Below are 17,370 nucleotides of genomic sequence, written 5' to 3'. Positions count from 1 at the left end.
CTCATCAAAACACAGATTTTTTCACTCAACTTACTCAGTGTTGGTCTGACACAATTCTCACCTGTTGATGTCAATATATAAATCTGTGTATCATCAACATAGTCAGGATATTTTGTCGTTTTCCATAATCTTAAATAGCGGGAGCATGGGCTGTAGATGTTGAACAGAAGAGGCCCAAGAACAGAGCCTTGGGGAACTCCATGGCTGATTGAATGTTGTGGTTGGCTACGTCGAACGCAGCATCGCGATCCAGTACCACCAAGAATGAAATTCTGCCACAGTCAAGTAGAGGCCATTCAATATCTTTACCGAAATCGTAGAGGGTTTAGCTTTGAAAAAACTATATTTTTAATGATTTAGCTAAAAAGGTTTGGAATAGGCCTCCAATTGTTAATGTGCGTTGCTTAATAAATGCAGTTTTCTGGGCCTGTGGGAAAAAACCTGAGAGAATTAGAGTATTAAATATTTGTAGGAGATCTGATGCCATGCAGTTGGCATGAAGTAGTGGATAAAAATTCAAGGGCTACTTAAACAGGAGGGTTGTAAGCCAGTCAACAGTAGCTATAAAGGTGCTTGTTTTTAGCATTGATTGCAGGGGAAAATAAATTGCCTTCCCCAAACTTGTATGGTGTTTTATGATTTTAGGCAGCCCTTGAATAACCAGCAGAATCACAGAATTGCAGGACTTTTCTCCGCATGAGGAGACGGCTTTAGCTGGTTTTTTCCAAGCCAGCCTGCAAATGTCCACATGACACACAAACCCAGAGCCCGGCGCACAAACACACGACCTATATATACTATCTGGCCTTCTCATCATTTATCTTACAGCGGCAGAATCAGGATAGATTGGTTCAATTAGACTGGCCTTTAATGTAATCTGTTTAATCCATTTCTATCATCAAAGCCAATACCTACCTCTCTCCTTGGAGAGCGGGATTAGCCCCTCCAAGTGCATCTCGGAGCGAGCGTCTCGGCTATAAAAACGCAGCCTCGGAGCCACTCAGATCTCCTCGATATTTGCTCTTTACAACCGGCTGTGGAGAAAACAGAGTGTCTCAAGTGAAGTTTTAATGGGTAAGGATTTAAGATGTTCATATCCGACCAGAGATTGCAAACGCTGTTTGGCACAATGCACAGTGCCACAATAAAAGCAGGAGGGGTTTGTGTCTGCCTTTCCCTTTTTCACAGAGTCGATTTCATACTTGAAACATTATTTGTTTTTTAAGTTAAACACTTTTGAAATTCAAGCTTTCCCAGTTTAAACAGCATTTTCAGGTCATAATCCACAAAAATATTGAAAAACAACTCATCCAAGCAGCTTCAGAACTCCGATTTTGTCGCCTTCCTATTCCCATTTGTAGGTTTCCGTGCTACCTTATTGAAAAAGTGTCTTTAAGGACCCAGGGGGCTGTGAAACCTATTCAAAATCCATGACAAATTCCCCCCAAAATGCATGGCTGTCAATGCGGCAACAAGACTGTTTTCTAAATTCATGGATTTCATCCAACAGCTGCAATCTGCTTTTACCTGCTGAGATTTCCGCAGGGAAGTGGGATTTTATTCTCAATACCCATCTATCCTTCCCTCTCCCCTGCATGTCTCTGTGCTCGCACTGTCAGAAGAAAGACGCTGCACAGGTATTTACTACTGCTGCTATTTTAGGCTGCAAATGCATTTCAAGATACTCTGTGTATACAAACTGTTATTTACTGGGTAAAATCAGGACTTATTCCCCTGCACCTGCCTTCATAAGAAAAACATTTTAAAAACAGAATTTCTCATATTTTCTACCCCTTCTCGTCTGGATTACCTGCGTGATTGCCTTCCAGGAGAATTCCCCATGCAGCATTAGCAACACTGCTCGTCACAGTCGATGGAAGCACTCCCATAGCTCTTTTTACTGTGTCGGGAATGCCTGCAGATATTAAAGCAATACATGAGGCTGCTTGTCTGAGTCCATTGACTTTGTGTTTTTAATGGCTTCTGTTGGTGTGTGTGCGCGGAAATGTGCGAGGGCACTTTAATAAGAGATGGTGGTAAAGACTGTGTGATAAAATGGTTACGCTTGTGTATGTGGGTGCCAGCAATGTCCTCAAAAGACTGTGTATCATGCTTCCACTACACACACGGCAGTGGCTAGTGGTTTGACTTGAGTGCAGCTGACAGCTTTGATCAAAGCTGATTGATTGGACGTCACGAGGCAGGGCAGCACATAGCAACATGGTGGGGTTAAGGGTTGGGGCTTCTGTGGCTTCTACACCCCCCCTTTGTGAACACAAGCCCAATTGCAAAGCATATCTGACAATGGATATTGATCAGTTGAACGGGGACGGATCAATGCTTGTTGATTGGGCAGAAAAGACAGAACCAAATCTGCCCATGAGTGTTTCGGGGATACCAACCTTAAATAATGTCTAAATATGATTGGAACAATAAGCGAGTAAGTGAATTTAATCAATGTTAGTATGGAACTATAGCCACCTAATCATATCATCATAATTGATCATCATAATAACTGTTATAATTACATTAATTTGAACTTTGTGGGTACTGTAGATGTTAAAAAGAAGAGGCCCGAGAATACAGCCATGTGGGACTCCGTGTAATCTTTTACAATGGACACACAGTAGTGCCTATAGTTTTCCAAGTCTAGTAATATGTTGTGGTATGCTATCTCCAAAGAACCCTTAAGATTTAATAATACCAAGACTGAAATTCTCCCACCATCAGTGTTTAAATGAATGTCATTCAAGACCTCAATGAAACCCTGACTGAAAAACATACAAAAAAAATTTAAAGGCCAAAAGGATGTTTAGCAATTGACCAAATCTGGAACTGGGATCCCAATTTAAATCCTTACTAAATGTGCTTGGAAGCACATGCTTGACATTTAAATAATAAGTCAAAAACAGATGTTATTACCAAATCAAAGCCAAATTGCTTATATGATCTGACAAGCTTTGGGCTTTTAAGAATTGGTGTCATTCCTGTGTATAAATTAATCAGACATACACAGTATTTTTATCCACGTGTCTTTTCTCCATATACTCGCATGATCATTTAGCCCAAGGCTCTTATATCAGTAGGCCAAAGACTCCGTGCTAAAGGAGATTAAATAAGGGAATTAATTGATGATCTCACTGCGAAAAACTAATGTGTGACTCTCAAGCATTCCCACACTCAGTGTCTCTCTTTCCCTTTTTAGCATCAAAGCTTCATATATGTGCATTTACTGCCATCTGCTGCTGTTTGCACGCAAGTGCATATACAAAAAAAAAAACTAGATTTGGAGAGGTGGAATAATCCTTTTACTTTATTTGGAATAAATGGAAGCTCTTCATGTTTCTACATTTGGAATATTTCCTTTTGTTGTTCCCTTTTCTGACTGTTAATGTGACAGTCCTGCTAGTCTTCCAAACCTTTTATGAAGTTCAATTCCATTAAAAATAGAAGAAAAACCATCTGCAGAAACATTAAGGTGGCTGCAAAGTAAGCCAGAGATATCAATGACGAAATTTTAAACTGAAGATGCAATCCTTCGATCATAAAGTTAAGCAATAAAATGATGATTCTCTTATTACACACATGCTTCTTTGGCAGCAGCGCAGGAGGGCAGGACAACTTTAGTCCTGGCAGTTAATTTGTAACTTACTGGTTTAATAAGAACAGGCTCGAAGTGCAGAGTCATAGTATTCAGTCAGTTCGGCACTTTGGCACCAAAATATGCCTGTACAGCTCTTTGAAGGGAAAGATCATGCGGCGGCTTACCTGCAGTACAGAGTAGCACCCCGTGAATTAATCAGCAGGATTATGAGCTACATGGAGAAAGGGGTAAGTGTGTAGGTTAAGGTTTTGAAAATTTAAACAGGTTTCAAATGCATGTACGTGTCTATTTATCTCTTGTTAATGTTAAGTTAAAATGTTAATAAGTTTTGGAGACACAATGTTATGGCTCTGTATGTTTCTGCAAGGTATCACATGGACGAATCTCAATACAAGCCCATTTGTTCCTGTGATACTCTTTATATGTCTATGTTACGGCTGTATGTGCTGCCTGTTCTCAATTCTGCAGGTGAACCTAAGGTGCACCTGGCCTTGGATCAGTCGCCTATTTAAGACACCAGCACTGACATCAAGAGAGGCTTTTGGAGTGGGAGTTACTTAATTTATAGCAATAATTTAAACCAATAAAATGCTAAATCTATTGGTGCATTTGTGTTTAACAGCAGTTTAGGAGGCCAGGACAGACTTCATTCGAAGTCGATAATTGATTGAGAGTATTTGACCAACTTTTAGAGGGACAAGACTTGCACAAGTCAAGTTTGAATGGCCTTCTTCATTTCAGACACCCAACCAGTTCAAGTTAGCGGTGGATGTTGGTTGTGGTTCGGGTCAAGGGACGATCCTGTTGGCGCCATATTTCACCAAGGTTGTTGGAACAGACATCAGCCTGGCCCAGCTGGAGATGGCTCTGACCCAAAGCAATCCTCCAAATATATCATACAGGTAAGGCACCACCATTTTAGCCTTGCCAAGCAGGGTTAATGCATTAGATGTTTAGCTGTTTCATGGTACAAAATATTCTCAAGGATGTATTGATGACCTGCTACATTGTCCCAACCACTTCCCAGGCAGAGTCTGGCAGAAGAGCTACCATTTGCTTCCGGTGAGGTGGACCTTGTGACGGCCATGACGGCGGCTCACTGGTTCGACCGCCAGAAGTTCCTCCTGGAGGCCGACAGGGTGCTGAGGCCCGGAGGCTGCCTGGCTCTCCTGAGCTACACCATGGACATGGAGCTGGAGTATGGGGACGTCTCAGACACGCTCAGTGACATCTGTAAAGAAGTACGGCCAAAATCTAAAATTACTATGTCAAGTTGTTCCGCTGTGGTTGATTAACCCCATAAATTGGTTGGAGGAGTGACATACTAGTTATGGTTATGCCATATTTGCCAAACGTCCTCATACCCAAACCATTGCAAAGTCAATGATTCCCAAAATAACATTGATGACCATTGGAGAGGACCAATGACAGGTGTACTGGTCAAACAGTTGAAACGTAGGGGTAAGGGATAGTAAAGTAACCTAAGTCACTTTATGTGATGTAAGTTACGTACGTAACATTGTCGGAATTGACTTAAAGTTTAGCTACAAATGGGACAAATCCTTGTCTCTTGGATTAAAGACAATCAGAACAAAGAAGAAGTTTGTTCATCTATGAGGTACTTGGTTATGATTGACTAATTTTTTTGTCTTGTTTTGATTAGTTTTACACGCTTCTGCTTCCATACCGAGATCCTCACATAGGGTCGAGCTCATTGAAGATCTACTCAGACATGTTTGAGTCCTGCTCTTACCCGGACAAAGAGTGGTGAGTGACTTTACATGCATCCACTTCTGCTTTGACTGTGTCGTGTTAAAGGCTTTAAATGCGTGCATGTTCACCGCTATGGCATGGTGTAATAAAGTCAGACTTATAAACACTGTGACATTTGGGAGTTATCTTGCACAGAGCAGCTTAAACTTGAGCAGTCGGGGGTCTTGCTCTGGGGCATCTGAGTATGTAGTCAAGGGAGAGAAGAGCGCCTGGATTTACCCAAATCTCACCTTTCATTCAACTTCACAAGATTACATTAAGTGTGAAAATACAAAATGTTAAGTATTGGTTTTATAATGGTTTGTGTATAGGAATGAGTGTCTCCGGGTAAAAAGGACCTTGCCGCTAAACGGCTACATCGGCATGGTGCAGACCTTCACCCCCTTCCAGAAGCTGCTACAAAAGGACCCCGCTGAGGCCGAGCGTCTTTCTGATGACATGAGGAACAAGTGAGATATTAACCTCCAACTCATCCACAAGTCTAATCGTTAACTTCTGGCCCTGAGCTCTCACCTCGGCTCGACGTTGATCTCCTAATCTCCCCTACAAATGCATTTATCACTATCAAAAACTGCTGAAAGTTCGTCTTTGAATACTGTCACAGTCTTGGGCATTAATCAGAAAAGCCAAACACTGCTTGACTAAGCTTAACCGTTGAAGGCTTTTACTGCTTTGATAATATAGACGCCATTAATTCCCCTGCCACTGACAGGACAGAATAGCCCAGCAAGCAAAATATATGGAGGGGAAGTGCTGAGCCATAACTTTCACGCGGATAAAAAAAAAGTATGACATTGTATTTAATTACTATCACACTTTTGGGAAGATTTACACACAGCACTACTCTCTGTGTCTGGGAAGAGTTGACCTATGTTTAGTCTAAAGGGAGGACATTGGAGGTTTCAGTTCATTTACTACCTCAACTATTTGCCAATAATTCTAATTAGTTTCATTATTAAACCATTTGTCTCCTCTTGTCTTCCATCCCAGGTTGCTGTCTGCAATGAAGGCGTCTTCTCCAGATGCTGATGTTACAGTGGTTTTGAAGTTTTTCTATTGGTTGGCGCGGAAACCTTGATCATGTGTTGGCCAACTATATTGGCTTGTGACCTTTAGAACAAACCAATGTCTATTTGTGACCCTTAGTCAGCAGTTGTGTGACTTAGGCGGTGACCAGCACCTACAAAAAGGCTGAAATAAACCATGATATTTCTTTTTGTCGTAGTAATGGTTGTTGTTTCACCTTATAACCGTCAAGAGTAACGTCAGGCCATGTTTCAAGGTAAAGGTAATACAAGCTAAGTAGCAACAGCTGAAATTAGCATTCCACAAATTTTTGGTTTCTAGCTAACATTACTGTTAGCTTAGCCTTTCTTTTTGTACAGGTTACGTGAATAAATTTAAACATTAGCTAAGAAGTGTTTGAATGCTAACATTAGCTGTTGTCTTACGGTAGCTAATGAGTGATCAAATATGTAGTTCTAGCCCTAAAATAGGAGCCAATTTCCCAAACAGGAAGTGGTGAAATGAGTGATTTGTCTGGTTGAAATTTATACCATTTGAAACCTGACACAAAAGCTGCCCATTCTGAGCATGATGTCAGAGGAAAATGGCCGCCATATATATATCCAAGACCAAAACAGTTGGTCCAAAACCAACCATTTGTTGTACTATTGGTAAGGTATCTATTTTAGTTGGTTGGGTTAGTTTGAGGGTGTTGGGAATGCATATTACATTTTCAGTCCTTTCAGTCCACAAACATGAAAATCAGGAAGTAAAAAAAAAATTAGACAACCTTTGCTTCTTTTTTAAGTTGAGATTAAGTTGAAATACAAAGTTGGATCATTTTAAAACAAGCATAGTTTATGTTCAAGTTTGAATACAGATATAAAGGTAACGAACCTGCTGTTAAATTAACTCCAGGCATCTGTGATAACAGAGCCTTCCAGAGTGAACACTAGATGGAGCCCTATCATTAAGAGATGGATTGGTGTCCACTGTGAGCCTAATGGACAGTCTTTAGGATGCCCATGTCTTGATGTAAAATGCACAAAAAACAAGCTATTAGTCTCTCATGAAAAGATTGTTTTCTTTTGAACTATAGTATATTTGAACATAATTGAATTACTAATTCACAGATATTCAGCCCCAGTTTTTGATAAAAATGTAATTAGGTTTCCTCAAAAATGTATGTCGCTCTGAGGTGTTTTATAGACCACAGATTAAATGAAAATAAAATCACCATTTTGCTTGTTTTCCTTCCATATGAATTGATTTAATGAAAATATAACAAAAGACCCTGACCGCTTTGTCCAAAACACCTTTCACTCGCCCCTCTCCTTTCCTCTTCCTAAAAATTTATAGCAGTCATTCATCCAAGTCATCCTTGTCTCCCTGAGTGCCCTCCTCTCCAGTGTTATTTATGTGCTCGCAGATTGTTTAGGGCCACAAGAACAGATGGTAATTAACATGCATGGCCTCCAAATCCCCTGAATCACAAAGGCTTTGTTACTTTCCCCTGCCAAACTTTGACACTTATCCGCTACAAATGACTGCACAGATAAATTCTAATTTTATACCAAATAGAGCTTTTTATTATTGCAATACGGTCAACCTGCTGCAAACATTTCTTCTTACAATTCAACACATTAACACGGCTCCCATTTTCCTAAAGCTCCAGGAAGCTTAAAATGTTGTTATAATGGTGCACAAATGTGTTCAAGATTGCAAGTCTTACAAAGGTAGGAAATCCGACAAGTTAATAGCTGTTTTATCGCTACTTATTAATTAGCGTTTAGTGAAGTCTTGAGGGGTTTTCGACCGTATAAAGTTAAAACACCCTGTTTGTTAGCTAACATAAGCTAGGTCACAACAGCTAATGTAAGCATAGGACATGCTAGCAAACATTATTGTAAGCTAGCAAACAATGCAGTTAGCTAAATAACGTCACCGTTTGCTAGCTAACATTACTGCTCACTTGAAATTATGCCTTACCTACTGGAGAGGTGGTTCAATGCTACTGTAAGCTGTTGCTAAAAAACTTCTGATATCTTTTTAGCCGCTGATTGAAGAAGCAGTAAAAGTATAGCAATTTTCTTAGAAAATTAATAGAAAAGTGTTAAGTGAAAATCTTGAGGGATTTTCAGCCGTGTTAATGTTGAAGTTAAAACAAGTTAACACAACATGTTTGTTAGCTAACAAAAGTTAGGTCACAACAGCTAAAATTAGCATACAACATACTGCTAGAAAACATTACTGTAAGCTAGCAAACAGTATAGTTAGCTAAATAACATCACTGTTTGCTAGCTAACATTACTGCTTGCTCAGGCCTTTCCTATTCTATTCTAGGTAACACTATCAAATGGTTATCTAAGAAATGGTTCACTGCTAGCATAAGCTGTTGCTAAACAACTTCCGATGTCTTTTCAGTTGCTGATTAGTTGAGAAACAGTACAATTCTGGCAATTTGTAAGATTGTCTTTATATAACAACTTGCTACCTAAAATAAGTACAACATTGTAACAACATTTGAGCTTCCTGGAAGGAATATGGTGAAATGTTTCACTGCATCGTCCATACTTTCATATTAATACTGGAATAAAACATGTTCAACTCAGTGAGTAAGTGCATTAAGCATACTATGCAAAAAAAAATTATTTATGATGTGCTCTGTCTCTGCTCGTCAGGAGTCCAAATGTTCATCCAAAAGTTTATAAAACCCCCTCTGTGCGTTTACTCCTCCACACCACTAGGGCAGTCATGAGCAGCGTGATCAGTACTGGCACTGCGATGAACGGGGCCAGGATGCCGATTGGCGGGTCGTGGAGGAGTCGGCCGGTCGAGGCGCAGTCGTAGAAGTAGACCCGGTGAACGTGCATGAAGAAGCGGTCCACTATCTGGTTCGGCCAGAAGCAGTCCATCCTCAAGGCCACTTGGTAGGTGCAGTTTGTGAGTCCCTCGTAGATGCTGCAGAGGGCGACAGCACAGTTAAATCTATCAACATGATTCGCCAAAAAAACCCCCATAAATCATTAGTTACAAAACATAAGAAATGCACTCTTTGCTATTGAAATACTCTCTTGTGTCTTTGGAACGTCCTCTCAGAGTGACACCAGAGTAGGGATTCCTGTTGGTTGGAAAAAAGGCAAACAAGCGTCTAGAATTACCAGCAGGCTTAACACAGCTAAATATAACTGCTAGGTGGAAGAGGGGCAGGGGAAATGGAGATGCATACCAACAGGGTAGTGCCCCCAGTACAGCGCTGCCCCATACCAGGAGAGATTCTGTTTCGGATGGCTGCTGTGTTTTACTGCATAGCTGGAGGCTGGTCGGGCAAGTGGTCAGATAGCCCTTTAAGAGTGCGTACAACTTTAAAGTTTATCATAAATGTCTTTATCTGATGGATGTGATTTATGTTTTTGTTTTCATTTGCCATTTTTACCTTTAAAGACCCCCTCCAGTAAAAACCCAGTGTTTAACCTTGTAAACGTCTCCATGTGGTTTTCCTCATGTGCAACAAGACATATCAGGGACAACATAAGCAGTCATCTCCATGGTCTGCTTTTAAACTGCAGTGTACCAAGGACAGGCTGAACAACACGTTTTCAGATTGGCAGGGTTTGTGATGTCACAAACCTAAGGAGCCAATCCCGTTAATGGACGGGGTGACGCTACCATATTATGATGTGCAAACTATGGCAACCACATCGGCGCTAACGTTACTACTGCTAATTACTAAATTTCAAGCTAGCTAAGCTTCAAAAAGTTGCCACAAATTATGGCAGAGATGTGTTTTGTTTTCTCAACGGAGAGGGCGGATGGAAATTTACATAGTGGGCGGGGCCTATGCAGATTGGGGAATTTTTAATGAGGAAGAAGGAGGAGGTGCCTTCAGAGGATTTTAACAAAGTAATTAAATGTATTTTGTACTTTAATGCTTGTAAGAGCCAACTATCATCACCTGGAGCAGTTTGACGATCTGGTGTTGTAGCTGTAAAACCTAGCGTCATTAGAATTAACATAAGGGGTTAAAGTGTGTGATAGTTTAGGATTAAAACTTATTCAGAAATATTTAAGGTTTGGAATCCATTTGGGAAACAGTTCAAAGTTTAAGTTAATACACTCTTGTTTATACAAAAGTTGACTTAGTGAGAGTGTACAGTCTAAAGATAAGACAACACCCAACGGAGACTGCAGTGTTTTTGTAGCTCTGAGCGATACAGAGTGAGACGATGCCATTTTGTTCTTTTTTGTTTGTTTGTTAGGTTTCAAAAGTAACAAGGAAGTCTCAGGACGGAGCTGCAAACAAACAGTATTAATTCCCACACAAAGTTATGTAATAAATAAACATTTGTGTCGGCTGATTCCTATGAAATGTATTCATCTGACTGCAACAACCATTTTGTCTCATTTGCTAATGAGACTTAATAATGCTGGTAATTTAAGTAATGCTTCAAGGTTTAATTGGATTATTCTACAAAACACAAACAGTGTCCCTGTGACTCCCCCAGCTGTCACTCACACGGTGGAGACTGATAAGGACGTTTGTGGGTTTTGTAGCAGACGACGTAAAGAAAGGTCACAAGAGAACTAATAAAGAACAACTCTCGTCATCATCAATCTCTTTCAGACAAAGGCGACGACACGCGATCCCCCTGCCTTAAAGTTTTTGTTGGGGTTGTCATTAAGGTGAACCCAAAGGTGTTGCTTACTTTCTTTTTGAGAGGGAAGTACATGTTCAACAAAATCCCTAACACGCTGATTAGTCGGAATGAACTCCCCGATAATTTGCAGTTAGTCTCACTTAGGACTTACATAAACGAGTAGAATTAAAACACATGTAATGCTGCAGTGCATCTAAACTATTTTGGGATTCATGATTATGAAAGCTTTTTAGTTTCACTTTCAGGCAGAAACCATTTCAGTTTCGTAATAATTAGACCTTTTTCTCTACCACTTGGCAGACCGTGTAGGCAAACTTGGAAAGGACTTGTAGTCCTGGATGGCATGCAGTGATACCTATTATTGGCATTTCTATATTTATATCTGTATGGTTTGTTTGATTCTCCCCTGAATGTCAACTTGAGTGTCATATTAGAAAAACAAAGCACTCCAAGGACTGGAAGGTTTCTCACATTCACAGATGTGTGTTTATTTTGGCGCTCCCACTTGACTAATTATTTTTATCCCTTAGATACTATGCTGTGATTAAAAAGACTGTCAGTGTTTACAGCTAAAGTTTAAAGTGAGATTATATAAATGTGTTGACCAACAGCCAGAAGTTGCAAGTACAGGATGTTGAGACAGTTAATTCAGCCAACACCATTTTACTGGTCAAGCCCTTTCTCACTCCTAAGTCATCAAATACGAAAGTTTGGTCAGCAGCTCAAAGCGTTCCCCATGAAATGCTTTAGGTACCCATCTCTGCTGTCCTAAACCTATGCTTATTAGGTTGTGTTGAAGTCTGGTCCTTGGTGTGAGTTGCGCAAAGGTCGCTTTAACGCCTCCGTGCCCGGTGCGTTTCCGTCTGCGCCGCGGTTCGCCAACAGGAAGCGTGTCTGATCCACAACGCAGTGGAGCACTGGCCCAAGCAGCTGGATTCGCAACATCACAAGCTCGTGCGAGAATTGCGAAATCACGCGATAACATCAATGTTAAACAGAGCAACACGCAAACAACAGTTAAGTTTGCACCTCTGAGGTTGATTATCTGCTCATTCGGTCTGTACATGGTGTTTTATTTTGAAATGACTGGATGCTGTATGCTATTTTCATGTGTGACTTCCTGTTTGGAATTATCTGCTCTGTTCAGCTTGACGCGTCCTTGAAGCGGCCTTCGGCAAAAATAGACCCGGCGCGTATCTTTAGCGGAGCAGATCGGAGAGAGACGGATCGCAACGCATGCTGTGGAATTACTAGCATTGACTTGAAGGGGCGCGATTGACTCCGGAGGGTGCGGCGCACACGGAACGCGCCGGACCCGGATCCTGTGGAATTTGAGGGTCAGCAGTGATTGAGGGCAATGCTTTGGTCAAACAAATAAGGGACTTTTTAGCCAGTAGAAAGGGGTTTGATTCCTATTTGAAATAGTCAGTGTTGACATCAGTAGTTTCGTGACCCACGTACGTTTCTTACGCCGTTTATTCTCCTTTAGTTACGTGCCGTATGCTTGTTGCATAAGTAGTGTATGTATGTCCATGCTTCAGTCAACAGGCTTTATTTTGAGAATCTAACTGGATGTTACTTTCTAATTGGTAACTTTTATTTTGAAAGTCCAACCAGACAATGCATATTAACTTGAACGCAGAGCCAAACTGATGCAAGCAGTACCTACATTGTCTTATTTTGAAGGCCACAGACCAAGCTGCCGTATTTGACAAGCTGGGAGCTTCAAGCAATTAGTTTTACCTCTGCTTTGGACTCAGTCTACCTCCTTAGACTTTAAGATTGAATGTCTCTTCATAGGTCTGGACCAACACAAGCCGTATTTGTGCATTTTCTATTCTGCATGCTTTATTTATCTGTTGCTCAGCCAGCTCTCCGGTGGACCTTGACAATGGCGTCAAACATTGTTGCTAGGAGTTTCGTGACGCAACTGCCAACCCTCCATGTGCCTGTACAAATTTTTTATGATGAGTTACAAATGCACACAGACACAAAAACACACACTACCACCAATTATGTCCTGGACCAAGAGAGGACAGTGAGCCAGGAGGGAAATCACAGTTTTGACAGTAGCTCCTGTGGGCCTCCTGTCTGACTCATCCTCTGACTGCCAGTATTTAGAAAAAAAAAAAGAGTGCTTGGAGTCGCAATCTGACACACACTCACAATATGATGTTCAGCAGAGGCACTAAAAGGCCGTGACCACGCGATGGGATTGTTGAAGCATGGACTGGAGCCAGCCATGGCCAAAAGGCACACAGCCACGAATCAGAGAAAGTCACAGCAACATATTGTGGGTGGCATAAGTCAGGGCAGATAACATTTTGCCTACACAAACCACTTGTCCTCCAGGGACAAAAAAACTTGCTATGCTTACATAACTTTACTATGTGCTGCATCTAATGCATTTATATCATTTTGCTTAGAAAATGGCAAATTCTTTCTTTGTTCAGCCATAGCAGAGACCGGAAATGCAGCCGCTTAGCTCTGCCTACCCTCTCTGGCAGACCAACCACTGCTGGCTGATGGAAAACGCGTCACTAACTGGGCACTGTTCGTGATTTTTTCCCTGAAAGTCGCCACAGACACCCAGTCTGTAATACTGCAAATACAAAGGCTTTCATCAGTGGGCCATAGGCTCAATCGCCATTGTGTTACCTCATTCGGAGATAGATAGTGAAGTCACTTTAAGTAGTGGGGTCATAAGTCGACAAATATACAAGCTAACATATTATTTGCACTGTTCAGACAGATTTCCATCTGACCTGATTCAGGTCAGGCCAATCACAACTCTCTGTTTAATATGGGACGGGTTTAAGAGCTGTTTTAATATGTGAACAACCAAGATGGCTGCCACTGATGTGGAACTTTCTGAAACCATTCCGTTTTAAAGTCGAGGTGAAATGAAAAATGTCATTTTAATCCTTTTAGATCACATCCCCGCTAATACTGTGCATCTATTTGACAATATAGGCCCAAATAAATACAGAACATCAATTTCTTCGTATTCTTATATCAAAATCCGATCTTTTTTTCTTCCGGTAAAACTAAATTTCACGCGTGCTTACGTAAGTTAGCACCAAACAATTTCAACCAATCAATCTGCAACATTTAGCCGCAGAGCACCAAAAACGCTCGGTCAGTAAGCTAGCTGCTGCGCTGTGGAGAACGTCCGTCTACGCCCACTTCTCAACGATCAAATCAAATCCCTCTAATGATATGTCCCACCTGCACGTCCTGTTTCACTCGGAAACACGTCACGATACGGAAGCTAGAGACTCTCGTAATGCCGTTTCAGCTCGACTTTAATGGACTGTGGATCACGTTACGTGCGAATGGTAAGTGTCGGATGCTGACTACGTCTTTCAAAACATCTGAACTAAAAGCCGAATGAATTAGATGCTTGGACTAGCTACCTAGCTTAGCAGTCCAAAGCTATGACAAACTTAAAGCCCCAGAGAAATTGAAAATTAACTGGAAGGTTCCTGATTAATTTGCATCGATTCTTGTGTGTTATATTAAGCCTAATACTGAGATGATAGTTATTTGTATGCTTCCAATACAGCTCTTACTAAAATACCAGTCCATCAGTACCCCTGCAAAGGTATTAACGATCAGCGTTTTTCAGTGCATTCACTACTAATACCAAAAACAACGAGGTGTTCTATCGTTCTGTTTGCTGCTGCAGCTTGCTTTACCAACCCAACCCCCGCCCGTTTTTTAGCCTATACCTTCCATGACTTTGCCGACTATTTTTGCGTGATGCAGGCGAACTCACTCTGTCGTGTCCGGCCAGCTGCACCACAGGTCGTAGTCCAGTCCCCCCATGTCCAATTTGAACTGCGCGAGGCAGAAGTGGTTGATCATCCTCTCGTAGAAGCCCGTGTTGCAGCCGGACGCTGACGGCAGGACTTGAGCTGAAGCGCCAAAACAGGATGAGAAGACACGTAAATCGAGGTATGAAAATGACAAGCGACAGGGTGATCGCTTTATTTCAGCGTCTCTTTAAGAGATTTCACAAAGTAGTACAGAGGTTATCAACAGGGCTCAATTAGGATAATTAGGAATATGTTAGCGCAACAAACAAGGTCATGTCTTGGCAGTGGTTATTCCTATCGGACCATTTCTTCCCTATTAGGCTGGTACTTTCACCAAGAAAAAGATTTTAATTTGCAGTCGGAATCCAAATCCCATTTGTTTACTTCAGAGATGCGTGTAAACAGCCTCTTAACGTGGAGGCAGACCGCAGCCGTCCCGCAGGAATTCGGGCTGAATGCAACACCATTGAGCAGTACAGTAAAAGAGGGAGCTTATAAGCTGGCGGAAAAGGCCCGTGTGGAACGAACAGGTTGTTTTTTTACGATCGGGAAACACGGTGGATCTCGGTCTGCGGCGGCCTGATAAGGGCCAACTGTGTGCCCATTATGTTTGCTCTGTCTCAGCTGGCGCTCAAGGCTCTGAAAGACTCAAAGGACGACTGAATATGTTGACAAGAGGATTTTTTCGAAAGAGATGCTACAGAAAGAAGATGGAGACCTCGCAGCACACATTTTTACATGTTCAAAAGGAGGCTTGAGGTGCTTCAATAAAACACTAAAGTAATGTTTTAAAAAAGCATCAACATATAAATGGTAATTGTGTGCGTTAGCTTGTTCTTTCCCTTACAGAGATCAAAGGATGTTCTTTTCACCTGTCTGCCTGCTTGTTGGCAGCCGCTCATAGAGAGATCTGACACTCGAGCGCTCAAAGATGCCGTCTAACTTGGCGGCTAACCAACAACGCATCTACTTTCTATATCGAGGAAAAATCAAGGCAAACGATGACGGATGCTACAGATCCGCTATTGACTCGCCGCCTTCAAGTTTTAACATCGTTTTGGCGAAAGGAAACACCCATCAGTCTCGCGGGGATCTTAAATTCCAGCCTGCGTTTCTGGGAGTCAATAGTTATGGATTTTTAAAAGCGATGCTCTTGGGTATGAGATGATCTGTCTCGCTCAGATGTCACTCATGATTTGCCAGCTGCTGTGCTGCTCAGCGCTAGAGCCTAATTTTCACATTCCTCTATTCTTCAGGGAGGGGGGAAGTGAAGCTCGGTGATGGTGGGTTATTGTACGTTAGTCCTCCTCACACACACGTGTTGGTTTTGAGACGTCATGGGGACGACATTATCAAGGTGACAAACATGTCCCCACTTGTCCCCACAAATTAAACATCATTACCAGTCATTGTCGAGTTCTACAACACAAATTAAGAGTAACATAACATTATATTAAGCATGTCTACTTTACTTTTATTATACATTGGACTACCGAACATAATACAAAAAGTTATCAGCTTAAATCCATCAGGTTAAGTCAACTGTCTCAAGTCAGTTTTTCACTTTTATTACTATAAGTACATTTTAATCAAGTATTTAAAGGAGCAGTTCACCTCTGGAAAAAGCCGCCATCAATCAAACTGGTGTTCTCTGTAATCGATAGAAGCAATAATATTTGAAATTGGCGCCATAGCTGTGGAGAAACATCTCGTGGTTTCGCCCCCTTCTACATTCCTACAACACCCAGCGTGTATTGCGCCCCTCCCTCTAAAAAGGAACGGCCCAGCGAGAGACGCAGGAGTGAAATACTGCCGTTATCGCTGCAAGCGACGGCTTCAAAGCTGAAGATTTTGAACGAGACATGACATCGGAGGCGGGCCTAGATGAGGAAGTGTAGTTTAGCGAGCTCCCTGGCTTGGTTTTGCAGTGTTTTTTACTTGTGAATAAGTATTCTTAAAGTGTAACATTCCTGCTTTTATTACACATCCTAAATACTGACGCTGCATGAGACTAAAGTTTTACTGTGTGTAGTTAAAACTTTACAGTATGTGCATGTGCCTGTTTGTAACTAATCTAAATGAAGAAAATAACACAGTACAGAACAACAAACCAACAACACAAAATCAGATATGGTGTTGCTATCAACTCAAGACTGTGTCCAGACACTGACACACACACAGACGAACAACACTTTGTCATATTACTTACATATATTCAAAAAGGAATCATTCTCCATGCAAAATAAGTTTAATCCACGACCCTGAGCGGGATAAGCAGTATAGATAGTGGATGGATGGACCAATCACTGCTGCAAACACTCACCTGTCATCAACAACACAAGTCCTACTTTCAGGAGCGACACGCTCTCCAAAGCCATGCTGCAACTCCGAGACGCACTTTGCTCACTCCCTGGAGATCAGCTGCACAGATCTCATTCCTCCCTCCAATATTCAAGCCAAAACCGGCTCTTTAGGAACCGCGGGACAACATTACGGATTAATCAAGCGTCGC

General features: G+C 41.6%; 2 protein-coding genes across 2 annotated transcripts; one reads left to right on the top strand and one right to left on the bottom strand.

Moving 5' to 3' along the window:
- Window positions 1-3,723: 3,723 nt before the first annotated feature.
- On the top strand, window positions 3,724-6,455 carry LOC138603755 (putative methyltransferase DDB_G0268948). Its single transcript, XM_069675653.1, has 6 exons — window positions 3,724-3,831; window positions 4,346-4,506; window positions 4,632-4,845; window positions 5,268-5,371; window positions 5,689-5,826; window positions 6,368-6,455. Exons 1-6 carry the CDS (start codon window positions 3,724-3,726, stop codon window positions 6,453-6,455), a joined length of 813 nt encoding a protein of 270 aa, XP_069531754.1.
- A 1,248-nt stretch (window positions 6,456-7,703) lies between these two features.
- On the bottom strand, window positions 7,704-17,370 carry LOC138603648 (receptor activity-modifying protein 1-like). Its single transcript, XM_069675524.1, has 3 exons — window positions 17,182-17,370; window positions 14,819-14,957; window positions 7,704-9,343 (listed from the first exon to the last, which is right to left on the bottom strand). Exons 1-3 carry the CDS (start codon window positions 17,234-17,236, stop codon window positions 9,088-9,090), a joined length of 450 nt encoding a protein of 149 aa, XP_069531625.1. The 5' UTR covers window positions 17,237-17,370; the 3' UTR covers window positions 7,704-9,087.

Source organism: Semicossyphus pulcher, unplaced genomic scaffold (genome assembly GCF_022749685.1).
Source record: "Semicossyphus pulcher isolate SPU_LCO1_2020_fin unplaced genomic scaffold, fSemPul1.0.p SCAF_24, whole genome shotgun sequence".
NCBI lineage: Eukaryota > Metazoa > Chordata > Actinopteri > Labriformes > Labridae > Semicossyphus > Semicossyphus pulcher.
This window is presented reverse-complemented; position numbering and strand designations above follow the sequence as displayed.

What these genes read in the sequence shown, in the direction of transcription:
- LOC138603755 (XM_069675653.1), top strand. Translation starts at nt 3,724, where the DNA reads ATGCCTGTACAGCTCTTTGAAGGGAAAGATCATGCGGCGGCTTACCTG. An exon ending in TGAGCTACATGGAGAAAGGG is followed by an intron (nt 3,832 to 4,345) that starts GTAAGTGTGTAG and finishes TCTTCATTTCAG; the next exon opens with ACACCCAACCAGTTCAAGTT. An exon ending in TCTGATGACATGAGGAACAA is followed by an intron (nt 5,827 to 6,367) that starts GTGAGATATTAA and finishes CTTCCATCCCAG; the next exon opens with GTTGCTGTCTGCAATGAAGG.
- LOC138603648 (XM_069675524.1), bottom strand. Translation starts at nt 17,236, where the DNA reads ATGGCTTTGGAGAGCGTGTCGCTCCTGAAAGTAGGACTTGTGTTGTTG. An exon ending in ACTTGTGTTGTTGATGACAG is followed by an intron (nt 14,958 to 17,181) that starts GTGAGTGTTTGC and finishes TTGGCGCTTCAG; the next exon opens with CTCAAGTCCTGCCGTCAGCG. An exon ending in AGCTGGCCGGACACGACAGA is followed by an intron (nt 9,344 to 14,818) that starts GTGAGTTCGCCT and finishes CGCCCTCTGCAG; the next exon opens with CATCTACGAGGGACTCACAA.